The 26,458-nt window shown below is 39.6% G+C and overlaps 1 protein-coding gene across 1 annotated transcript in view; it reads right to left on the reverse strand.

Moving 5' to 3' along the window:
• The window catches only part of galnt9 (polypeptide N-acetylgalactosaminyltransferase 9), a gene marked incomplete at both ends in the record, with an annotated part of 73,407 nt that overhangs the window by 13,992 nt on the left and 32,957 nt on the right, over positions 1-26,458 (reverse strand). Inside the window, 2 exons of the mRNA XM_079160532.1 lie at positions 15,829-15,946; positions 24,727-24,924. Coding sequence (XP_079016658.1) covers positions 15,829-15,946; positions 24,727-24,924 — 316 coding nt within the window. The remainder of the gene's footprint in view (positions 1-15,828; positions 15,947-24,726; positions 24,925-26,458) is intronic.

The raw sequence follows: 26,458 nt of genomic DNA on the forward strand, positions 1-26,458 counted from the left end.
TGGACACAGAAATATGCTACTAAATATTTCAGCTCACAAAAGAGCCAAGCCAAATATACAAATCACAAAGTCCATTGAATACACAAGAAATGGGAGCAAAGTGCAGTATGCACAACAACCACTTCATATAAGGAAAAAAACATGAAAATAAACATTATTTACAGGAACATTTTACATGATTTTATCTTACCAACTCCTTCTTTTAGCTAGCTAGTCTTTCTTTAACATGACACACGTGCTTGATGCTGAAACTAGGTGTTACTGTCCATTATTGTCTGCTGAAGCGGGTAAAAGAGTGGGTGATAAATGCCCTGTGAGCTTATGGCCCATAAATACAAGTCCTCAGAGAGTTGCCTATGAAAACCCCAAAACCCTGATACCTGTGCGTATGGCATACGGACAGAGTGATATTGAGTTATTGATTGATTGTAGATTTAGGGATGTTGTGACAGTCGTCCAACCTACTCGAGGTAAGAAAATAGTGTCAGTTACATGGTAATAAAATAGTCATTTCTTAGAGTGCAGCAAAAGATCAGAATTTTAAAAGCTCTCTCCGAAATAACACCCTTCCAATGATATACAGTATGCAAATCTGCAAATCCATGCCATGCTGTGGGAAAGTGGCCCAGCAGTTACACACTCACGCAGCGCCATCAGAATGCCACAGCATATGGTAATGTCCTTCCAGCCGTACAAACCGCAGAGCCGCCACCACCCATAGTATCTTAATGATGATCACCACGATGCGTAACAGATGTTCTGATCCATTAACATCTCTCTGAACCCAGAACGATACCCCCTGCATGGTGTTAAAGGAGACTACTGCTGCAAAACAATTTTCTGCCATTAAGTCCATTGCAGGGGTGAAGACTGTGTCGAGCTGACCATGTTCATTCAATGTCATGCAGGTGAATGCAGCTTCTTCTGCTTTAGGACATGTTCACAATAATTATATTTGGGGTGATTTATTCAAACTGTTCTCACATAGTTTGGTTCCCTTGGCTAGGCTAGAACAGTACCGTTGAACTTATAGCAACAAATCACAACCTCAGGTGTGAGCCTTCTCATCCTCCTCCTTCTGTGTTGTTCCTCTGTGACGAGTGAGTACCAACAACTGAAACCCTGAATGCTAAACCTCTCAAGATGATTAAAATATATCCTGAGATCTGGTTTGTCTTTAAGAAACTAACGTGAAGAACTTTTAAAAACAGGTCATATAATATATACTTACAGTTACCACAAGGAGTCTGTAACTGGTTATGAAACACACTCACTGTAATACTGATGCCTCTATATGACCTACATAAGCAAACGAGACCATCAGTAAGTAGATTGTCTATTTCTAGATAGTTATGTTGCCATGGTGGACGGACCCAGAACTGGCATCAACACAAAATGAAAGTACCTTGTTGTAACTTCAAACTTAAAAACTAAATACGTTCCTCAAACAGCTGAGTACTGTACTGGGTAATGTTTCTAGGAAATTATGCTCAATTGGGAGTAAATAGTGTATTTATTATGGATTCATTTCATCGTTAGAGACAAATATATTTGGTACTCTAGTGAGTTTTTTTTGGGGGCAGCAGGACGGTGTATGTGGGACTGCCTCAAAATAAACCTCTCTCATGTTTATGGCAATGAAGGAACATCCAGGAAAGCGTCCTTGATTCAGAGTTATTATGAAGCTACTATTTAGTAATTCCCCAATTCTAAAGGTCTTTCCTAATTAATTTGTTATCCAGTCTTTGGTACCTACTCAGTACTCTGTTTTTTCTTTTATCGTAAAGTGGCATGGCAGATTCGCACAAGAATAAGATAACAGACAACGTCCACAATTATTAGAAATTATTAGAGGTCCCCAGGTAATACTAATCCCATGCAAAGTAGGGCTTTAGATTTTCATGTAGCTTTGTTACTGCAGTGTTGAAACTAGCTGAACGTAAGACAGCAAAAAGCCCAATCTAATCACCAGAGTAAGATCCAGTGGGTAGGCAAGATTTCTGAATCAGTGCATTGAGCCATATGGCCAAGTCAGTGTGCTGCATTAATGGAAATGAGACACAATCAAACATTTACCCAAGTCCCACTTATCATAATTTACATGTTTCTGTAATGCTTAAGGGTGTATGAAAGCTTGTGTTTAATTGAATGTTAATAAAGGCATCCACCGTCTGTTATTCTCTTGTATCCTGAAGCACTTAATTGCCCCAGCTGTATCACTGGTGGAGTTCACCGGGATGACCTGAGCTTAAACACCTGCATTAACTGGCTGACCCCTCATCTTGACCGCCAATGATCCACAGTGACCCTGGCCTAAAAAATCCATTTGTACTTTGGAGTAGGCTTTACTTGCTTTGCTGTTGCCCATGACAAGTGCTGCCTTTCCACAATAGCCTTTATGGTTGGTGCATTTACGTGGGTGGAAGTGCAATACCAATTAAATGGTAAGTCTTTAGTCCTTGGAGATTCACCCCAGCACCTTTTGTATCATGGGTAGCTCTGTGTAATGCGGTCTTTCAATGCTTTCCTTACCCAGGTTTACTCTTTAAAATCAATAGGGTTGGTATGTACTGTATGTGTGTGAAAGAAATATAGAATGTTTGTTAAGTGCTTGTGCACTCATGGATAATTGAAAATGTGTTAATGTTTAACTGCAGTTAGCAGTTTGCCCGGCACTAAAAGCAAATTGAAGATCGATATTTTCTCCAACACCATTTCCATAAGGTCACAAACCTAATAGCTAACTAGGCTTGTAAAACAGGCTTTACTTTCTTTGCATCACGTTAGGCTTCTGTCATTGGACATAAGCAACACAGTGTTTTCTCAGTAATGAGAGAAAGGTTTATTTTCTGCGGATCTTTACCACTGTACCTTCAGACAGCTGATGATAATACTGTGTGACTGTAATCATCCCAATAAGGATTATTCATTTTGATTATGTATCACAACATGGTGTATCACAAATTACATGCCAAGTAAATTGCAAGAAAACATTTAATGTGATATCCAACATAGCAAAATTCTAATCTATCTGCCAATTTTGGTAGATGTAGGTGTTCGGAGATCCAGATACTATTAGGGCAGAACAAGAAGAGTTATTCCAAGAGTGTTGCAGTGCAAAAAAAAAAAGACACCATTGCTGAATAAATCTAGCTGCGGTAGCTTCTTACATAAATACTAATCTCTGGTCACCTCTGTGAGCAGGGTGTTAGAGACTGTCTATAAGCAAACCGTCTTTAATCTATCGAGTCTACCTAGTTAGTCAATATCCCTCATTATAATAAGTGTGAATGTATGTTTGTGCAGTGTACAAGCAGGCGTGACAGAGACAAAAACATTTAAAATGCTAAAATCACATCATATAAGAAGAAGTGGATGAACAGGAAGCTCTTTTAGACCTCACATTTATAACTTACCAGACACCACATCAAAGATGACAGTTACAGGGTTGAATGTAGTGGTGCTTCTCCATGTTGAAAGTATTTTACATTCTATTAAGATTGTGACTTTTATCTGAAAGCCACTTAGATCAACATCAGGGCACTGCAGTGTTTGGCTTTGTTGATAGGTGACAAGTAAAGTTTTCTCTGTTAAATCAGCTCAGCCTCCAGCGGGGCCTCCGGGCCACCTGCCCGCCGTGGACTGATCAAAATGCGGCTTCACTGCCACCTTCGACCTGCAGTCAGAAGCTCCAGCTAGAAGAAGAGAGCTCTGCGCCCAGCAGCAGCGTCTCCTCCTCCAGCTGGGAGCTGCTGGAGGCCCAGGCCGAATAGCTGTTCCTGTTGGAGAGAAGGGAGGCACAGGAGACCCAGAACCAGGACTGGATGGGAGCCAGACCCTGCTGCAGTAAAAGGAGAGGTTTTTTTTAAGGGACTCTGGTGCTTGGAAATACTACCACTATTGGAGACAGCCCAATTTAACACAAAATGAAAGTTCCTTGTAGAAAGAATCTGAGGTGGGGGAAGGTTGGAGATGGTTACTAAATTCCTTCCTTGATTTAACAGCAAAGAACCTCATACAAGACATCTGCAGGGAGTCAGCTCTGCCTTTGAGGATCGTCAGTGCTGATGTGATCTTTTTCAACATGTGAGAGAATCACAGATCTGATGATTTGGAGGAAAAACAAGACAGCAGATTGCTGGCTCCAACAGTGTGAGTTGCATTCCAGGACAGCTCATGAGTCTATCCCGCAACCTGAATCTTCATAACCAGGACTTCAAAGCATTAGCAAAACAAATCAGACCAAATGTGTGATATGTTTTTCCCCTCGAAATAAAAGACACAGTATGGAGGCATGTGCTGTTGTGTTCACACTGCAAAACATATTAACGTCAAGCTGAGAACACCTCTGCTAATGACATGACACTTTTTATGTTGCTATGATGCAAATCATTGAATCAATCACGCTAAATAACTTGAGTCGTTCTATACTAAACCAAATGGTTATCTGCTGCTCTACTTACATACAAATAATATTGAAATTCCTCGTTACTTTAATAAATTAGCATACAATGCGACCCTCCGAACACATTGAATACAAACGTGGAAAAAAATAATTATGATGCTATTGTTCAGGGGAAACAGAGCTTCAAGACATGCTGCAGTTACAGTTTTGTTTCCCAATAAACATTCTAATATTATGGAAATATAATGAAATCTAAATACCAAATAAGATTGTTTCATTCTTTTAACTCCTAAGACATCCCACACACAGGACCTCAGGACTGCATTTTGCACAAGTTCATTTGGCACTGACCCTTCATAAAATTGCAGCCTGCATCATTAAGAGGAAGCACTTAACACAGAGCACTTTGATGTAGTGGTAATGTAATTGCTAATTTAATTTAATTGTCTCTGTACATGCAGTTAGTTAATTGCAGCTGGACCATTTGCGTGATAAGCTCCACGGGGCTACGGAAAAACATCAGCCATAAAAAGCATAAAAGCTATTAACAGCAGTAAACAGGTTTCCATCAGCGCCATTACACAATACAATCAATAAACTGGGAAAATGCAGCACGTAAAGGCTTAGAACGGGCATTCAGACAGGCTTCGGATTCAAGATCTTGGCCATTTTCATGGCAAAAACAATATCCACACTGGCACAGTATTTACTCCATCGTGGGCCATGAAAACAGGAAAAATGGGGCATCATCGGTGTGTCATTGGAACCACTTTGTCAGGGATTGAATTAACCGTTAAGTTGTCCATTCACTTTCAAAATACACTATAATAATACAGACCTCGGCATACCTGGCCGGTCACGATATAAAGTGTGTGTGAATGTTGGATTGTTAGTTTTGGTTCCAGCAGCAGTCTGACCTGTCAGAAAGGTGTGGAGGGAGAAGATTTCAGGTGCTGTTTCCTTTACTGGAACTACAAGGATCATATTACCATTTAGGCCTTTTCTCAGTGAGTGGTCAAAATAGGAAAATAGGGCAGAGGAGATGGAGCCACTGTGCAGCTAAGAACCCAGATTGAGACGATGAAAGGGAGTGCTGAGGTCATGCAGACTTAATATAATCCCTCATCTTGCCAGACAGCTGACATATTTGACAGACAGGGAGGAAAATTACTCTACAGCAACAAACACAGGCCCCAGGACTTGCCAGATAAGTGTAGTCGTTTCCTGGGGTCAACCGGAGTTCATCTCCACTTTCTCAGCTAGTTTGTGTTTCATGACCGCAGCAGTTTGGATACAAACAGATAACAATTGGCTTGAAGATGTACGGGTTTCTAATTTTGAACGTAGGGGAGAGAAACTTTCTTTTTTTTTTAAATGGAGACGCCACTTTCTGCCACACTGCTTTATAAATCAACACCATAGCTCATGATTTCTACCTATGGACAACCATACATAACAAAGACATGTTGGAGTCATGATGCTGGAGACACATGAGACATCATTGCTCATGTCTTTGATGTAGACGTATCAGTATATCTCTGCATCAACCCATTTATTTTACATTTGGCACTACTGACAAACTTGGTCAACTTGTCCAACAGTAATTAGGCAAAGATGCTTGCTATTGAAAAAAGAAACAAACATTCTGAAACTTAACTTTACTTATTCTGGTGAAGAACTATTCACAATTTAACAAAAGAACGAAGCTCTGAATTGTAGGTTTCAAATTACAAAGTGAAATGTTGTCGCAGATCTGCTTCTCTGGAGGGCATTCAACTGACTGCCAATTGACCTGTTGGCTTGAAGTTTCTTCACAAAACATCATGAAAATAATTAGTTTCTCCTGTCATTTGTTTCTCTCCATATGGAGCATGAGATAATCACTACTGTGTCATTACGGCACTGTTGGCGGGACTCTGGGAATTAACATTATATAACTCATCTCTTTACTTTCAAGCAGCTTCATGTATTTAGTATGCCTCTCGGCTAGTAAGGTGTCCTGTTATTAAGGAAAGTTTAAACAGCTACCCTGTCTCCGTTTCTGTAAATTAAAAAAACATCAATAACGTCACTATGAGTGAATACATCTAAATATCTATTCCTATTCATTTTGAGGATATTCAACAGGCTCAGTTTGCAGGCAAGTGACATTTCAGAACCTCAACGGATGATCTTCCGGCAGTGTCACTGCTGCATTCAAAATTGATAGTGCACATGCATTAATCCAGCAGCTCTCAGTCCTGGTACTTGAGTACACATCCAAGCTGGTGTCCTATCAACCACTTAATAACATTCATCTAACATCCCAGGTGATAATTCAATGTCTGACTAGACGGCAAGAAAACATGAAGGGCTGTACTACTTGAGGATTAAGATTGAGAGCCATTACATTATCAATACCAACAACAACAACATCAAACAAAAACTACCTTGGAATTGAAAATACAGTATTTATATTCTCTTACGTTGTCTGACACAAATATGAGCATACAGTGTGTATTCTTAATTTTTCCCTTTGGTAAACTCACATGAATAGATTAGACGTCAAACACTATGTCTGCACGTCCACAAGCGGAGTGTGATGCTGTATGGGTGCTCAGAACCTTAAACCACCATTTATCCATTGTTTGGCCACATTGGGACAGTGGAACCAGCTGTACACACAACACTGACATATTTTTCATCTTAAAAGTCAATATGGTGAACGTGTTAGCGAACAGTTGCCTCCACATCCAACAACCACGGGGCTACATTAGCATTCATTTGAAGTGATGTTTCTATCCACCGGATGAATGCAATTTTCACTCTACTTCCAGCTCTGGTTTGCTCTCCACTAGCTCCCGAAGAAACTTTCCGGCTTTTTAGCAGCTAAATCATCTACTTGCTAGCTTTGTCTGTCAGTGGGTTTATCAGAGCTGATTAGAGCAGTGAGGCTAAACCAAACCATTCAAGTTGTGGGCCAGAAATCTAAAACAATGGGCTGAAAGATGATACAACACTCCATAGACCGAGGGGAACTGCTGGTTTGGGTGATCCCCTTTCACTCATCTGATCCCTTTTTAGTAGAAAAATATTGACTATAGCAGCTTTAGGTTGAGTTAAAGTAAAAACAAACAGATTTACATCTGTGCAGTGCATGCACCAGGATCCAGTTCTGCAAAAGAACTGGATCTTTTGCAGTATGTATTCTGATTAAAGTTGATGGATTCATGAGCAGAACTGTATCACAGGATTACCTTAAAGTTCACACGGAACATTTCTCAATTAACCTGGAAGAAAGCCCTCCACAGACTTGCGATATCCGCTTGAGATAATGAGTTGTGTGTGCCCGGTTGCATCTGGGGAATTGTACACGTCCCTGTATCTAATTGAAATGCTCTTGAATCTGCAATATCTTTACCCAAGGGATGTCTTCCCAAAAAGTCTTCCCCTTTTTGAAGAAATGCCAGGAAGTGCTAATAAAGGGTGCAGGCCAACAAGACTGAATGTTTTTGTTTTTTTGTCTTCTCACATCCTTGTTTTTTTTTTTTTTTAATAAAATGTATTTAAAAGGGACCGTGTACAGTTTAAACATAAATGTCTCCATTCGATGCACTGTACCAGATTGTAGCTTAAGCTAATTTGCATCTGTAGTCCCTTGGCAGGTCAAACAAGGACAGGACAATAACACAGTAAAAGGAAAAGACATAATACAAAGATATATCATAAAAAACATACAAGACACTCAATACAACACTACACACAAATAACATAAAAAAATAATGTTTGTCAATAAAATCAAGTCAGAAAGACCACAAGAATTGAGGTCAGTTTTAAGGTTATAGGGAGAAAGACATTAAGACATTACAACGAAAATCATATAAAATGTTATATAAAGGGATTTTATGAGATACAGCGGACAGAGTCTGTGTTCACTGTAGTGTGTTGACACATCCTGGCTGGTAAAACTGTGACTAGAGATTGTAGAATATATTGAAACAGTCATAGAGCTAACCTTTTTTCCTTTTTTAGAATCAGCTCTGGGTTCATTATCTATGCAATATTTATTCACACCAACACTAATTTCCAGTTCTGAAAGCTGTGAATATCACATGGTAGCAAGTCATTTTTCAAAGCTGTTGCTTGAGTGAGAAGAATATCAACAAGGAAATATAGAGGAATTAAGGTTTGATTTGTTTTGTATCTGATGAATGATAACTTTGAGCCACCTGTTCTTATGGGAAAATGTAAAAGTAGCATTATATTTAAGGACATTTTACAAGTCATGATAATGCATTTTACCGTTGGACTTAGAGTTGGGCTTCAAATAAGTATGTAAATTAAGTAAATTATATACAACGTAACATACTTTAAGTATGAAAAACACAGTCACAAACGTCACTAACGCAACTTAAAAATAAGAACACAACACTTTGTATTGAGCCATCAACCTCCCCTCACGCCCACTGTATTTTAAATTGTCATTCATACGGCCAGTGTCGTGACCAGGCTGCTTTGAGAGGATCTCAAGCACATATCACACTGGAAATTATCTTAAATCTTTATGCTATTCTACACCAATTGTTGACTTTCTGTGGAAACTTCCCCCAGTTAGTTAATATGTCACACTGGACAGAATCATTGCCATGCTAGCCTCTCTCATTCCCTTCCTCTCAAGTCTTGCGTAATGATGAGTGATGTTTCAAAGCGTTGGGAACTGAACGCTCCCTCATCCATTGAGAGGCTGGATATGAGCCACTCCTCACGGCCCATCACTTCATTGCATGCCTTATTTTCCCGCCTCTCCTCCTCATACATCCATAAAATGGAGGATGTTGATGGAGAGATAGATATATGCAGAGTCCCTTTTAACTGTGCCTATCAAAAGCTAATTTCATCCAGTTGCTGCCCTTCGTCTTTGATATTCCTTCCGATTTGCTGGTGCGACCGAATAACTGCTTGCTAGTACTCTTCAAATACTTCGGCCTTGTCAGATTATTTAAAGTTTTCAACTTGAGTCTGAGACATCTAAGAGAAACAATTGCGTGAACAGACTAACTAATGCTCAGATAATGAATGAGCCAATCTGTGCTTGTTAAGTGTTACTGTATCTCCTGGTGATGGCACTGAAAGAGCTTTTGATGCTTCTCTAAATCAATTGTATGGAATAGCAGAAGGATGTGAATTGCAGAGTTAATCTGAAATGAACTTAATTACCTTGTCAAAATGTGCTCAAATTAAGGTGGGAGTATCTGCAGTCACTCTTGAAAGAGGTTTTTAATGAAGTTTATGATTCACATGGATAATAGGTAAGCTGACAAGGTCTGTCTAATTACTTATCCCTTTGGCCCCGAACACCAAAGCAGCAATTCTCTGGTGTGTGCTGATGCTCAGAAAGCCATGAAATCTATCCAAAGCCATTGTAGGCTGAGGAGTATGCTACATGTCACTGTTTGAAGGAAAACATAAAGAATACTTTCCAAACACACAATCTGTTGAGGTGTAAATTACAGAGAAAGCCTGGATCAGCAGGACCTGAAAGTAAAATCAAGACGATACAAGTCTTGAATTATCGATGCATGGAACACACAGATGCATGAATGCAAATCACCAACAAGTTTTATCATGTCGGTTGATTGAATGCAAAACCTACGGTAAAATCCACAACAACATAAAGCATATGCAAAGCTGCTCCACTTCGCCATATGTCGGCGGTAAGTCCTTCAGTAGCTGCAGTAATTCCTCTGAAACAATACCTCATCTGAGTCTTGTATACACAACTTTTCCAGCTGCATCTATTCCCACGTGTCCCTCCTTCCTTAGATGGATGCAGACTGGAACATACAGTAATGAACCATGGAGTAAGTAAACCCGAGTCCATTAAGCCCCAACGGATTGATTCAACCACTAAATAATGCAGGCATTGAAAAAGACAAATGCCCAATCAATATCCAATGCTATTGTTACCATTACGCGGGCTGAATTGATGGAGAACAGATGGTTCCTCCCATGTTGGAGTTTGACTGTGTTGTGAGAGAATAAATCAAGTCATCTAGCAGTGATGGGATGAGCAAACAGAGCTCGAAAAGGCTACTTACTGCAAGTCAAGGTTAAAGTAAGACTGAGACTAAACAAGCTCTGGACCAAGTCAAGAACTAGACGGACAAAATTGGAGTCCTCTCCCAACTTGAACTAGTCTTTAACCAGCAGCCATTCAATTGAGTTTTTTCATTCTGAGGGGATAGAAAACACAGCACCACAGCGCTGTAACAAAAGTTTTCAATAAAGGTCAATAAAGGATACGTTGCTGCACCAACTACCAGATTGTTTGTTATACAGTGCCTTGTCCACAGGCTCCGACAGCATTCCTCACGATGGCATTTATCCAATAGTTCTCCACATTTGTCTCCTCCATTTGAAAAGGTTTAATACCAGGATTCTTCAGATGACTGAGATTTGTTCTCATCTTTGAAATGACTCAGTTTCTTGGAGAGGGCTCACATATGGTCAGTGCCCAATGTCATTTGCTGCTCGATGGACATGGCCATACCAGTGATTTTGAAGCAACCAGAATGGCTGCTGTCCACAGATGGCCGGGGCTTAATGCCTCCTCATAACGACGTTCCTGCCCTTTTCAAGGTGAGTTATTTTTCTGTGAAGGGCTGCGGCCTGTAGGAGTCGCAGAGGTTTGGTCAGAAATGTACATTTTCAAGTTACAATCTGTGTGATCTGAATGGCCCTGTGTGTGTGATGGTGTGTGTGTGTGTGTGTGTGTGCGCTTTGGTGGGTTGTCTTATGTATTGCACAAACACATACCAGCACAAGAGAATTCTTGGTGCGGTATGCTATGAATGGGGGCAGAGAGAGTGCAGATAGCTTTGCTGTTCCCAAAAGGAAATGGGCTTATCGGTAAGTAACTTGCTCTGAGCTTATCGTAGCAGCCCCTGATAACTCATTGTAGCCTGCAGATGACATTAACATTAACTCTGTTAGTCCTGGTAAAGAATCAGTGTCAAGCCCTGCATTACCGTCATGTCGCTGCATCCTTTCAGAAAGTTGACAGCAAACCACAACAACAAAACAGAAAACTGTCAGAGTTACTTTCTGAATCTCATGGTCCTGTATTTGAGGTGTATGGGCTTGGCCGACTGAATGAAGATGGTTTCACCACTGAAATGAACAGCAGTACATCAAATCTGGAGCTTTAGGATTACTATCTTTGAAAAGCAGAGCCAATGTGTATTTGATTGTGTTAAGAGTCATGTGTCCCCCTGATTATTAATGTAAGCCTGATTTATACTTCATGCATCCTTGTATCCCAGATTCATGAGTACAACAGTAAAATGTTGTACAAACTGCATATTGTACATAAGCATGAAGTTGTTACAGTACATTGTATTGTATGTCATCACACATTTACCAAAGCAAAACATTTGGAGTGTACCAACTCCCTTTGAATCCATTTGTATCTGCAAATCCAGGTGGCTTGTGAGGTTAATCAACTGTGTTAAAAGTGTCCAGCGGGGCAGATGTTCTCAGAATAAACTAAAAGAACATCTGACTGCTTCTACCAACTGCTTTGAAGCAGCACCTGTTATTGTGCCGACTGAAATCATCCTTACTGGCTTCACTTCACAGTTTGTTTAGTCATTTATCTTTCTTTTCCAGGAAACAACATTACCATCTGAAAAAAATAGATGGACTGTGACATGAATGGAGTGGGTGGCAAAAGATGCAGCATACCGTAAAATAGGCTCTTGGGTATATTCTGTGGTTGATAACTATTGCATCTTTGTCAACACACAATCCATCTTTTAGATAAAGGTTGATACAGTTAAACAATAATCAACAAGAATTGACCGTGAATAAATGTTCTTTACGACACAATAGAGTGCCCCGTATATAAACGAGTCAGCATTTTTGCACTTTCCGTTCACTCGTCTTTAAGTAGATGGGTTTATTGAATTGGTTTTTGGTTCGAAATAAGGTGCAGAAGTTGCACAGAACCTAAAATATGCGTCCTGAGTTATGAGAAGGACTACTATTTTTGACGCAAATTGAGGGAATTGGATACTACGGGTTTTTAAAGAACCTTAACTGGCTCCATGAACTGCAGCTTATTGTTGCAGCAGAACAGTTCAGAACACTGTCATGCACCCGCTTCTTTCAGCTTCGCAGTATCTCTTTCTTGCCCCCTGGGGAGGCGTCTCAAAGCCCCTGCTCAATAGACACTGTACTCTTGAAATCAATTTTTGAATTATATATAGTGGTCAATCTCTGTTTAATATATAGAACTAATGAAAAATGTCTCTGAACGCAAAATCGTAAATGTACTGAACTCTTGGACTGTAAACTGTCATCACACTGTAATAACTCTGCTTTGGATGCAGAGGGGAGCAAGTGAAGTGTAATTATGTCCCACTTCTGTCTAGTCCTGGTACCGCTTGACTTTAATTAGCTCCATTCTTCTCACAACAGAAAGATAATGACCAGATGCCTCGAGGCCCAGCCCAGGTGGTTATTGAGACGAGACTTGAAAAAAAAAAATAATAATAATAATTTTTGGTTCATTACTTTTGACAAGAGTTCCTGGTGAGTTTAATAAATGTCACTGAGACAAGCAGGCGGTGGCACGAGATCACACTTCAGTTTCTTGGAATTGGAGGTGACTGATTGTATTGAGAAAGAGATTTTATGAGGCAGTTTGGATGGTGAGCACATTGAAATATCGTGTGAGGTAAACCCATCTAGACTCAAACCAAACCAAATTAGCACACGTCATGGTGTTTAAGATTGTGTTCGGATGAAACGGATGACTGATAAACATGGCTGAAACACCTCCTGTGTAGACAAGCCTTTTCTGCAAATAATTGTTTTGATATTGACTTATAATCTTGTTTACATTTTTTTGTTTTCTGTCGGGATTCAACATATAAGAGTTGGTGGATTTTTGTTTTCTTACTGGAAAGAAATATAAATGTAGAATTAACACAATTATCATACTGAGAAAAGTAAACACTCCATTATTCCCTCTGCGAAGGAGGTTCCGTTTTATGATGGTCTGAATGCGGATTAAGAGGTACATTGATATTCCCTAATAGAAAATATATTAAGAAAATTAAAATATTTGTTGGAAGGTTTCAGTCCACAGATTTACTACAGGATAAAACTCGTGCCCACAGGAACTTTGAAATGAAATGCAATGTCCCGGTCTCCTGAGATGCTATATCAGCAAAGACTCAGCATTGCAGGAGTGGGAGACACATTACAAGATAAACTCTTATTGACACTTCTGGCAGATTTCATTATTTCAGTCCCCGACCATTTTTCTCTGTTTGCGAACGGAGCCTTTTGGGGAAACAAAATGTTTGTGTTCAAACATTTATGATTATCTAAAAGGTGAAAATATCAAATTCCCATGTTGCTAATAGACAGGGAACATGTGTTATGAGGTTAAGCAGCATCAGCAGTCAATCCATAACAGCAAAAATACATCCAGTTGATTCTCGTCCATTTTGCAATGATTATGTAGCCTCCAAGAATGAATGTATTAGTGATGTGGCTCCAGAGGATGTGTCTATCACTCACCACATCATGCCGAGAGCTTCTTTTAAATATACATTTTCACTGTCTCATCCTGTGACTGTTCATTTATTTTCAGTTACAGGACCTTCCCTCTAAATTATTTCACATGTGAACAAACAGAAAACTTCAGTGAGATCTATGAATTATTTTCCCTTCCCTTGGTTTCATTTGATTCTCTTCCTCACAGAAACAACACCACATGCGGTACTATGAACTGTATAATCAGCCCCAGCCTCCGTTCGGCTTACAAAGAGGCTAGTTCTTTAGATCCTGGAAGTCTTTTTACCCTGAGCAATCTTCAGAAGCCGGAACTCACGGTAAATTATAAATACGCCATAACCTTTCTGTGTGAACTCTGCGTTTCATCGCCACCTATAGTCAGATTGTCCCAGGCAGGTTCAGCTATTGTGAGCTGCCCTGGCTAATTGTTAAACATGTTCTTGTCAATCAAGCCTATCTGAAACGGCAACTCCTCAGCCGGCACTTCAATAAGCTTCCTGAGCCGCAGTAGTCTTAGAGGAGTAATTGCTGTCCACTCGCCAGAAGCCCATCTTCATTCCATTAGTACATTGTGGATGGTTGAAGGTGGTTGTTAACTGCAGCCCTATTAAAGCTTGCACATGTGCTGAATAGCCCCTTTTTCTGTGGCATGTGTTTAATTTTCGCACAGACAGGCCAAACAGGAGGATAGGTAATTGTATCGGTGATGGCATTGTGTTCACAGACAGTATTCTCTTCACTTAATGAATCAAAAAGCTCCAGTAGATATTCATTGTGATAACAATCAATGAGGCGCTTGTGTGTGAGAGAGCCAAAAGAAGTTCACTGTTACACCATATTGCACAATTCAATAGAGTTGTTCTAACTTTATTTAGCTGCTGTAGCTGAATTGATCTTCCCCACGGACTTCATCTAATCAGTTGCATGGTGTGTTAGGTATAAGCAGCTCTGCTGAATGAGAAAACACTGTGTAATCTGTGGGAGGCTTTTGGCAGTTGGCACATAATACATAATGCTGAGTTATCACTCCGTGATAATGGCAAAAAAAATAATCAGAGAACGACAGAAGAAGCTAGATGACTGTGTCGATATTGGCGATGGCAAAAAACAAACATGCTAATGATGTAGGGGAAAAGCCACTCATGTGGAATAATGAGATGCTCTGAAATGGTCAACAACAACTGTAAACGTCTCTGGCTTAAAGCACGGCAGCAAACTGTAAATCAAGATCCATTCTCCAGCCTCCGTTAAAGTGCTGTTTCAAAGGTGCCCGTCACTTCAGATGTGTCGTTGAAGCCGTCTCAAGATTTTGAAATGGATGTGGGGACGACGTTAAATGAAGGAGTGAGATCTTTCAAGCATATCTCATTCCAATAAGCTAAAGGAGTGCTTTTGGATTCAGAATGGTTCCACTCGGCTGGAGAGAAACATTTTCTGAATTTAAACGCTAAACAATTCTTCAGCGAGCCCTTCGCTCACATGAAGCGTTAAATTCAACTCAAAGCAGCAGCAAAAGAGATTTACATTTTCCGTATACAGGCTTAGAGCCTTTGGGTTGGTTGAAGATTAGCATTAAGGGGATTTCTTTTCTCCTCCACTCCCATCTAAGGAACTTTGCAAAGTTTAATCATGGCTTCTGTTGACGCCCCTGGGTTTTGTATCTTTAACTGTTCCCCGCTGGCTGGGAAACATTAAAAACCAACTTTTCTCTGAGCAATTTCATCTTCTGCTGAACATATGTGACTTTTAATTGAGTCGAAAAAAAAGAAAAAGTCTACATTTCAAATTATTATTTAAAATCTCATTCTAATATAAAATGCATTTCAACAGCGGCAACAGTGACAGTCGGTGGTCCTTACCCGCATGCCGAGCTCGATGTTCTCGCCTCCGTAGACCTCCATGCCAGGATCCAGCAGACCGATGTCGCCAAAGTACTCCCGGTCAACCACAAAGGAGCATCCAATCATAGCTGGAGTTCTGGATGAGCAAAGAGAGACAGCATCGTTTGATTATTATCCAGCCACTAAACTTGTTTTCACCCACAGAGAACGCTAAACTATTCAATGCAATTAAAACAGAAGACGTCTCAGGTTTTAATGTTCTTTTGTGCCTTCCTTTAACCATAGAGACCAGAGTGGCCCTGAACACTGACAGAGTGACAATATTGACATGCTCAGAATTTTTCATCTGCCTCGATCAGCCTGGTTTAGTTTAGAAATGTCTCTTATCCAATCACAATATCTTGGGAGGGCTACTAGAAGTCAGTCAGTGTCTCTCATGCCAAGATGTGGTGCAGCTTTAAAATAGCAATAACTCACTTTTGGCAAAAGTGACCATTTTAAGTTGAATATTCACTCCACTTTGTGCTCTGGTTTAGTCTCCTGAACTCCTGAAAGCTGCTAAATGCTCCAATATATTGGCTGTTTGGTGCTGGGTAGGTAGCGTACATTGGGTTTATCAAAGCTTTTTACTGAAAACATCATCTTCATTCTGGAAATGAGGATGATGAAAGTAGTGAGAATGAACCAAAACATTAACATAAAACCAAAACAATGAACTGCAATGGGATAGGATATTGTACATCACTGAGGGGAAATTGCAGAGTTAGTGGATTATTCTCTGTGGGTTCATCTTCATGTGCTACACCCTTCATGTTGCACATAGTAATTTGATATAATGTTAATGATCAGTGTAGCTGATGAAAAAGTGCTGTTGCAAAATGAAAACATGAAAGTCCAGGACAACAAACCAGCATGGCACTTTAACTCTAGTAATATGTATAATGAAGCCCAACAATTTAGTAGAAAAACCTAAAAAATACTTTCAGAACTAGCACAAACTAAAATCAAGTTCAGCAGGTAGAGCAAGAGACAGAGTGTTTTTTTGCCAAAAACAAAGTGTTTACTTTCCACCTTTAGTAAAAGAAATGCCCCCCCCCCCCCCCCCCCCCTTTAGCTGATGTCCCCCCAGGGCTGCTTTTTATCATCTGTCAGGTCTTAAGTGCTCTGGGACAAAAACCAACAAAAAGCAGGGCATTCATACGGAGTACTGAGCTGCGTTATTTTTTACTCTAAAGTGAATCTGGATTCGACCCCCGGGGTAAGTTCACCGTATATTGTTACACACACACATACTTTATAGAAGAGGCATGCGTGTGTCTGCCTCTTCAGTTTGAGAGACGTGGCAGTAGAAAGCACTAGAAGGAGAAAGCTGCATTATGATTAATTGACTCTGTATTTAAAGAGTGCACTGAACCATACTATGTGTAAGCCAAAAAGAAAGCTGCTTTTAGGTTTAAGAGCCCATATAAAACACTGTCTAACTCTAGTCTAGGGCGTCATCATGGAGTGTTATTTTGAAAATCTCTGAAGGAGGTTTGAAGGAAAACCCTCCTGTACCGTTATATATCCATGAAAACACTTTGCTACCATTTTGCTGACATACATCTTTTTGGCATGACATTCATAGTACATGTTTTAGAGTACTGCCAAATCAATATACATTGCTCAAAATAAAAAAATTAAAGAAACATTTTGACAAATACTTTATAGTGGAAAGTAGATCCATTAATGCTGAGAATGTCTGACATTAGCTAATTATTCTAAATACCTTTGCTCCACACTGAACTTTTATTACAACAACCCATGCTTGCTGACTTCTAAACTCTCATTGCCTGACGTAACCTCATACAGTCTTTGTTTAAATTCTAAGGCGGTGACAGGGAGGCTTTCAAGTCCCATTATTTGCACTCACTGTGCAGATAAAAAGACAGACACAGCACATACTCAGCCTTGTTCACCTCATCCTTTCTCCTCTCTTGACAAGTGACCTACCTTGCTTGTCTGCACAGTGCAAACTTTGCGCAGCTCTCTTTGAGTGTTCTCTTTAGAATAAGCTTCCTGCCAATGTAAACACTGTCCCTGTGTTTGAGAAGAGACTCGGCACCTTAAGTCAGATGCATGTCATGATGAAGCTAAAACCTCTGGATGACCAAATGTGTTGTGTTTCAACACAAGGTAATGTTGCAGAAGAGACATCCTCACATTGATAATAGTCACGGCTTAGGTGGGTTATGTATTGTTTATGTTTATGGGAAAGAGAAAAAAGAACAAGTTTGGTGGCTCTCTCATTTGGTGTGCAAGGTGATCAAACATGCAATGTAAAAGGCATGAAAAAGTAATTCCCCCACTAGAACAAATTAACTGTTGCCAATAAAATGAGTAAATAGAGCCAGCTGTTCCTCCAAAAGCATAAAATAAAAAGGCTAAATAACCTACATGTCCACTTTAGATTATAAGAATCAAACAGACAGAGTTTCATTCCTGACCAGCAATGTTGCAGCAGAGTTCAACAATCAAACAAAGAGAAATCAATCATAGAAGACCCAGAGGTACCGACTTCAACATCGACTAAAACGCTCAATAGGCATTGATGCCACCGTTGGTGTGACCCTGCAATCAGTGGTATGTGAAATATTTTGTAAGTGGGAATGACACACTCAGCCACTGTTCTCGGTCTCTCAACACTTTGATTAACCTGCACTGGAGTTCTTGCTCTTTGTACACACACGTTATTAGCACAGACCAAGTGTGTTCATGAGAGCAGTTTGTCACAAAATAACTTCTGGACTGCATTAGACATCACAGATTGATGGTGGACTTTTCCAGTGGGTTTTGTCATTTAATGACATTAGGTTCTGTTATTTTGAGTGTGCAGATGGTCCGCCTGCAGGGCTTATCTGCCCCTCACACCCCTTAAATTTGGCGCCCAAATAATTTACTCGCAGTAGGCAGTATGGACATCTGATACATGAATGCAATTTGGGAAGATAAAAACATTCATTTCAGATTCCTCACTGCTCTCCCATATGAAGACACTGCTTTTTGAACCTTGTCTTGTCTACGCGCTCTCATTTTAACTTGGATGACAGCCCTGATGCTAGAAGTAAGTTATGAGAAGAAAATAAATGACATAATTATTCATTTCATCAATAGTTTTTTTCAAAGTAATGCGTTTACTATCCTAAAAACAGTTTAAAGCTCTATCCATCAAAGCCACAATTGTAAGAAATAGTCATGCCTGATATATAATGAAAGTACTTGACTGGACTTATAATCAGAAAGATAATCTAGACGTAAACAATTGCATGTCTTATATTTTTTGTGAAGTCTGTGTGTTCATTGTATTCATTTTGTGCATCATTTACGGTGACACTGATGTAAAGTGCAGGGGTGTCTATATGTTTTTAACAAGTAATTTGATGGTTTATATAATTTGATGGTTTATATAATTTGATGGTTTGTTTTATCCATGGAAAGCTTACAGTATACTCCTATTCGTCTCCCTACGTCATGTTCATGTACTGCACTTTTTGGTGCTTTTTCAAGTATTGATGTATTTTCGACAGTAATTGCAGGAAGTACAGTGTAACTGTTGCTTCCTCTAATTCTCACATTTTCTTTGCTTCAAAGTGACTGCGACAACAGCAGATGACAATCTCAAGAAATGACACAGGGTGAGCCTTCCTATAAAGCACTACTCTCATCCAAATAGATGGCATTCCACTTAGGAAACAAACGTCACTACCTTTCTATTTTGTCCTGTCAATAATCGCTGTAGTTGCAGAAGAAAAAACTAGTTATGTCATACGACACAAATGGTTGCAATCCAGTTTCTTCTTGTGCCCTTCTTGTGCCCTTTTACGCGCTTTGTGGTTGAATGTTTCCAAACAGAAAAAGGCTTTGAGACTGAGTTCTGAATGGCCACACGGCTTCTGTTGTTGATGGGCAGAAACCTTGAGGAAACAAGTGGGAGAATGATTTCCAATAGAAATCCACAGAGCCGACACACTTCATCTGGCCCTTGAGGCAATCTGTCCATTTGCAAGTGTAAGTGGGGTAACACGAATCAGCTCGGCAGAGTCTGAGGCTGTTCGCCTATCTTTCATCCATCTCAAGTCTGGCACTTTATGCTCAATAATACATGATTTTCATGGAGCTTTGATAAGACATCCAATATTTAGGTCCACATTATAAACTGTTATCACATTGTTTGTTTGTATGAGACCAACTGTATCAAATGAAACCGTTATTGCTTGGCGTACGCTGGACTAAGCGAGGTAATGAAACTCTGCTATGGAATTCAGTTTTTATTGCCCTTGGTCATAATCTAACAGTATGTGTGAATGTCTTCAGCTTTAGTCATTTCAGATATCTAACGACATTCTGGCAGTAACCACTAGTATGCTTCATGTTTGCAGCTTCACTAAAATGCAGTAGCAAAAGGATTTCAGTGATACAAAGTCTTTGGATCTAGAACAACCTGGTTGAGAAGATTATGCTACAGCAGCTACTTTACTTAAGTGATTGATTATGCAATGCTTCACCTTAATCATGATCTTTTTAGTACGAATTGATGCACTTTCTTGTACTAATAATTCACTTTTTTTCTACTAATTAATTCACCCAAATCACAGAATCAGGGACTTCTATGCTGATGTTGAATTGTGGCCCTTTTGGCAGGTTCCACATTTCATTTGTCTCAAACCTCTAAAAAATATCATCCCTGATTTAGCTGCTTCTTTTTCTCATTGTCATTTGTGATTCCTGCGATAGCCTGGCACATAGACCGTCTTTCCTTTAAATTGGCTATGATCAATATTCCTATAACAATGCAATGCATCAAATGACAATGTTAAACAATGTGACAATAGGAAAAAGGTTGCAACGGTCGTAGTGATGCGCCAACAGAGAGTCGTCACCTGAATCTGCAGCTCCCCTCTGCTTTTCATTTAGTTTTAGCAAACTGTTTAGCTGCTTGGGCCACAACTTTACTCTTTTGAGTCATCCTCATTTTCTGCCACAGCTGTTTTCAGAAAAAAAAAGCTCTAAAAACCAACAGTGCTCTGCCTGCTCAGCACCAAACAGCAGACTGACACAGTTGGAGACTAGCTGTTGAACATAGTCGCGCAAATAACTGCTAAAGAGCCAGATACTTCCCTCAGGAGTTGGTAGAGGCCATAAACAGATGGACATAAACACGGCTGTAACTACTGAATGTGTAAATAAGCAAATTTTGCCAACATGTTTACCATTACCAACTTAAGAGATGATGATATGTCAGTTTGGAGTTCAAAACTTGTTTCTTCTGCCTACAAGTAGCCAAGAACATCAGTTTGTTATTTTGAATTTTGAATATTTTCAGTGTACTGACAAGTCAAGCAAAATGGGACTTGTATAGTCAAGTATTAAACTGAGGTTCGTATGTTTCCATTTCTGTTAAGCACCTTCTGTTAGGAAACTTTTCATGTGCCTTTATGTTTTAGCTTGAGATCTGACCTCGAGATTTTACAGCTGCAGTGGCAATGCACCAAGCAGCTACAGCTACATTTGCAATCCAGCAGTGCCATGAATATGGAAGAGATTTAAAAACAATAGCTTAGCTACTTCATGCTGGCTCTGGCTCAACCTCGTACGGTTGGCTCCTGCACCAGCGTTGGCCTTGCCACATTAAAAACAAACAACTACAGTTTCAGCTCCTCCATGTAAAGCAACATATGACATGTTCAATGTGTCCTTCAAGAGTTCTTAAATGCACATATCATTAGACGATTCAATGATGATATTTCATATATTTTCTCAGTGATCCACTGAGATCTATGCATTTATTCATTTCACCAGTGAGATCAGAGCTCAGGGGCAGCTTGTAGTGTTAACCCTGCACCTGGAAAGCTGCTACAATGTTTAGTTGAAGGACTTTTTAATTGGCATGACCATATTTTATTTGTGCAGACCTGCAATGGTTTTCTCTCGCATATTTTGCTTAAATGTATTCTCGAACCAAACCCAGCCATAGACAATGAATGGTATGAACAATTATCAATAAAAGACATCACATCCAATTTTGAATAATACAAATCTCGAAGAGCATAATGCCACTATGGGTTTTCTGGTAGACTTCTAATATGAAAGATTTCCATGAGGCATCGTGTTTCATTGAAGGTAGCTTAACAGCAATCAGAATAAAAAATAGCAAAGTAGAAGCGATTTTGATAAATCAATGATTGTTGAGAAGAAAATTCCTGTAGTTTTGAAATTAGCATTGTGGACACATACAGTATACCAATTGTATTTAGTTTTTAGGAGCAAAGCTGTTTTACCTTTATGCAGACATGTACCGTGACCTGAAGTTTGAAACACATTTGTCCGTCAATTTGTCTCAGTCACAGGAGAACTGTTAGAGGGGAAGCGATGTTTTAAAAGGATTAACTCTGTAGTACGTGTCATGGTGGCTTTGCCCTGGCCAAACACAAGAGGCGGGTTTTTGTAGAACGTAAAAAAAGCAAACAACTGCACAACCCTCCTTTCATAATTGTATTATGGTTGGATTCCAACACCGTACGCTCATCAGGCTCAGCAGGAGCGCTGCTAAGTTTGAAAGTCTAAGTCTATCTTGGTGTACGGCAGATGTGAATGGGGAACATGTTTGGGTTTATTTTTCTTCACACATTTAATAAAGTGCTGTGGTTGTAAGTGTTATAAGTGGCCTGAAATGTTAACAGGGTGTTTTATTATTGTTACTATTTTCATTTTCTTCACTTCTATGAAATGGTGCAGGGGGAAGTGATGTGATGGAGTGTATGGAGCGCGCAGACAGGGGAAGCAGTCGGCGTTTAGTGGTGTAACGTTGTTGCTGGTAGCAGATTGAATAAATAATCAATTAATATCAAGATTATGCAATGATTGCTAATAATTCAATTATGACTTATAAACCCATAAATTAGTATAAACGAATGATGGTACTCAGCTTACGGCATAAGAAACCATTAGTTTAACTAACAGAATTTAACATAAGATTCAATTTTGGACGCCACCCAATTTTGAAAAAATAGGGAAAACTTCCAAATTTGATAATCAATTAAATCCTAATCTCAGTGTTGCTACGGAGTTGTTCTCAAAGTGTACAGGGACCTATTATTTCATATACACACACATGATCAAGTTCTTTATAAATTAAATATTTATTAGACTAACTACATAACTAAACAGAAAATAAATGAATAAACGTTAAAGCAAACAAAAGTAATGGAATGAATGTAATAACTACCACTAAATAAAAAGGATTACATGTGACCAGGCAGAAATAGTGACTCAGATCATTGATTGATGAGTCGGGTTATGCACCATTCAGCAGCTGAGAGTTTGAGAAGCATCAGGGAAGATTGTGAAGCACCTTTATATTAGTTCTAATTCAAATATTAGATATTTAAGTCTAAAGCTTATTGATCTGTTTTATATTTCTATGAGACTATTTTTTTATGTGAATTTCTTTGGCCTAGAAAAATCAAACTCATTTACATCTAGAAATGGTATTGTTTCTGCTGAATGCTCCGATGGGCAAATGGGAGGTTTCGCAGCGTGCAATGGCAGCTGTTCCTCTTTGGACAAGCATCTGGTTGGATGATTGTAGTTTGTTGAATCGTACTCTTCCATCTCTCGCTGGATTCTGCCTTGTCCTCTTCTTCGTTGAGGTTCGGCTTGAACTGTTCTTCCTCGTCTCCATCTCTCTCAGCAGGATGCTGAATCATCTTTTCACCCACCTTTCGTAGCAGCAGGGGTCAATATGGCACAATTGCCAGTTTAAAAAGTATTTCATCTTGGTTGACCAAAAGTCCTATCTTGAGTTTGTCCAGGCGCATGGTAAATTGTGAGTCTAATCGGTGCCCTCTGGGTCTTGAGAGCAGTTCCTGAAAGACGTTTATTAGTTCAGATTGTGTCACAGACATTTCAGTTTCATAATCTCTCGGTGGATGTCCACTACAGTGGGCTCAAAGAACAGGATTTCCAGGCGTCTCGCCACGCTTCCATTTGTTAATAATATTATTTCCGGCCTTAACTGGGGATTTATTTATCATTGGACTATTTGAGTTGAATGAAGGAACTTTGGGACTGAGGGGACTATGGGTTTGGGGTATAATTTGTGAATGTTAAGCTTGTTTATTGTGTTGAAGTATAAGTGGATAGCCTCTCGGCTTTTGTTCGCTGTATGCCGACGAGGTCGGACATAAATTCATTTAATTTACACTAATATATGGTGTTGTATGCAAAACAGTGTGTTTTTCGTTTATATATGTCTTTTGCTGATATTATAGTGACAAAAAGGGAGAGCCTTTCAGCATATTTCCCCAGCTTTCAAACATATTAGGCAGTCAGTGTCTGTCCACACCAGATATTAAATCCATCAGTTCCCTTAGGAAGTATGTAGTTTTCCCCCTTAGGTTTTTGAGTAAGGTGAATTCTTTCAAGTTAAATGCGTCCCAAAAACATCCCCCCCAATATGGCAGGTTAAAGATAGCAGGGAAGGGAGGAGGGCTCAGGGAGAAACAGCACTCTTCCTCAGTCAATTAAAGTCCAATATAACCAAGGGCACATCAAATCTATTCTAGGATTATACAGAAACATGATACAAGCCAGTACTGTCCTCCAATCAGCGGCGGGTATAATGGAATGCCTGCTTATATTCAACACACAATTACACTCATGACAGTGTATCGCCGTGGCCTCATGATCCTGCATCAAAATAAAGATCTTTATTATATCACTGTAAACTTTGTGTGTGTGTTAGGGGTGGCAGAGCACCACTACAGAGCACCTTAATTTGATAGTTCCACACATGAATTAGTCATATCCTGAGCCTATCCATATTTCATCAAACATCCTCATCTATAATGTACGCTGTACGCCAGCCGAGGACCTCACCTGATAGGGGCTGTCTCATCGCCCTTGTCCAGCCACTCTTGAGGTGGGATGATGTACATGCACCACAGTCCCCAGTTGTAGCCGTGGGCGGCATTGGCGTACTGCTGCACCTCAAACGTGTTGTACTTGATGTTGTCTATGGCAGGCAGGATGATGCGGGTGTGATCCTCCTTCATCCGGGTCAGAATAGGTTCAGCCCTTTGGACAAGAACAGAGGCGAACGTTAAGAGCGGAACCTCTGAGTTACGTATGAAAGAGCTTAGTTGCACAAATACAAAAGATGAAGAACGACGGTGAGAGGAGAACAGGTTGCTACAGTGAAAAATAAAGCCGTACATATTTTTACTCGACCCTGTTTCAAGTACTAATATTGCAACAGTGTTAGAATTAATAATTCTGGTCGAAGATGATCCGATTTGTAATGCAACAGAATATAAATGTGAAGTAAAGCTGTGGATGTGTTTTTTCACAGAAACTATGTGCAGAAAAAAAAATTTTGTAAACATTCTGAACTGAGAGCTGTTCACTGTAGTAGACCCTGATTCTATGGATGACTGCAGGTGTCGTCTCAACTTTCACTCCAGCGTTACATTTACATGGGTTTTCAATCTGTCGAATCAGCATTTATTCAACATTTAAAACCCACTGCCAGGATGCGCTTCCTTCCACTGTTTATGATGAGGTCTTTCAGAACAACAAATAATATCATATAATATTTTATACTTTATCTCCTGCACATAAAAACGAAATGTCGAAATGTGACAGTTATCCCAGTGAGAGACCTGATAAAGCAGAACACATCACGTGAAAAGAGAAGCTTAGTCTGCTCCTAGGAATCTACCCAGTCTTTTTTCTTTTTCTTCTTCTATGTGAAGAGTTGCAAGTTAGTTTCTGAAAAGGTCTTGCTCTGAGTGCTCGCCAGACTCATCATCTCATGGCGCTTTGCTCCGAGGCAGCTTTGGCTGGCACACATTCTTTTAGAGCACAACAAGTGGAGAGCAGGGGTCAGATTAACAAAACACCTGAAGGCTAAGAGTAGCTCTTAACAGGCCAATTTGGGAGAAACGGCTCTCGTACTTTACTACTTTAATGAAGGTTTTTCAAAAAGTACAGATTCTCTGAATCCAGCTCAAAATTGAATATTTTCTTGCTTCTTTTTCTTCTCTATGAAAGTTAAATGAATATCTTTAAGTTGTGGACAAAATAAAACATATGAGGAAGTCATTTTTGTCTTTGGAAAACACTGATTGACCAAACAACTTGTCACTTAATCAAGAAAATAATCCACAGATGAATTGATTAATAATTGACATTAGACTTTACATCAACCATGTCTTCTCTAGATGCCACCGTCCAACAGTTATTTTGTTACATATTTACACCACCGATCCCAAAGAAGCCAGCATTGTGGCAATTAAGGTTTATGTCCAGCCTCCTTTCAACAGTAAACATTGATTTCTTTTGACTTAAAACTTCAACATGTTGGAAAATACACCTTCAAAGCAAAAAGATCAACCTCCCTTCTCATAGTGAAAGCTGCTCTCAGGAGTTTTGTTATAAGGTCTAATAGGCAACAGGAACTTCAGTAACATTGAGGAGGACTTCTACTGGTAACACAAAATACTCCAGAGTTTTCAGTGCCTGTGTTTCTTGGTCACTGGAATGGTTTCTCTGAATGCCACACACAGTAAGTTCCTTCTGCTATAAGCCTTGGCCAAGGGCAACATGGGCT

This window comes from Pholis gunnellus (genome assembly GCF_910591455.1).
Source record: "Pholis gunnellus genome assembly, chromosome: 6".
NCBI classification, from domain to species: domain Eukaryota; kingdom Metazoa; phylum Chordata; class Actinopteri; order Perciformes; family Pholidae; genus Pholis; species Pholis gunnellus.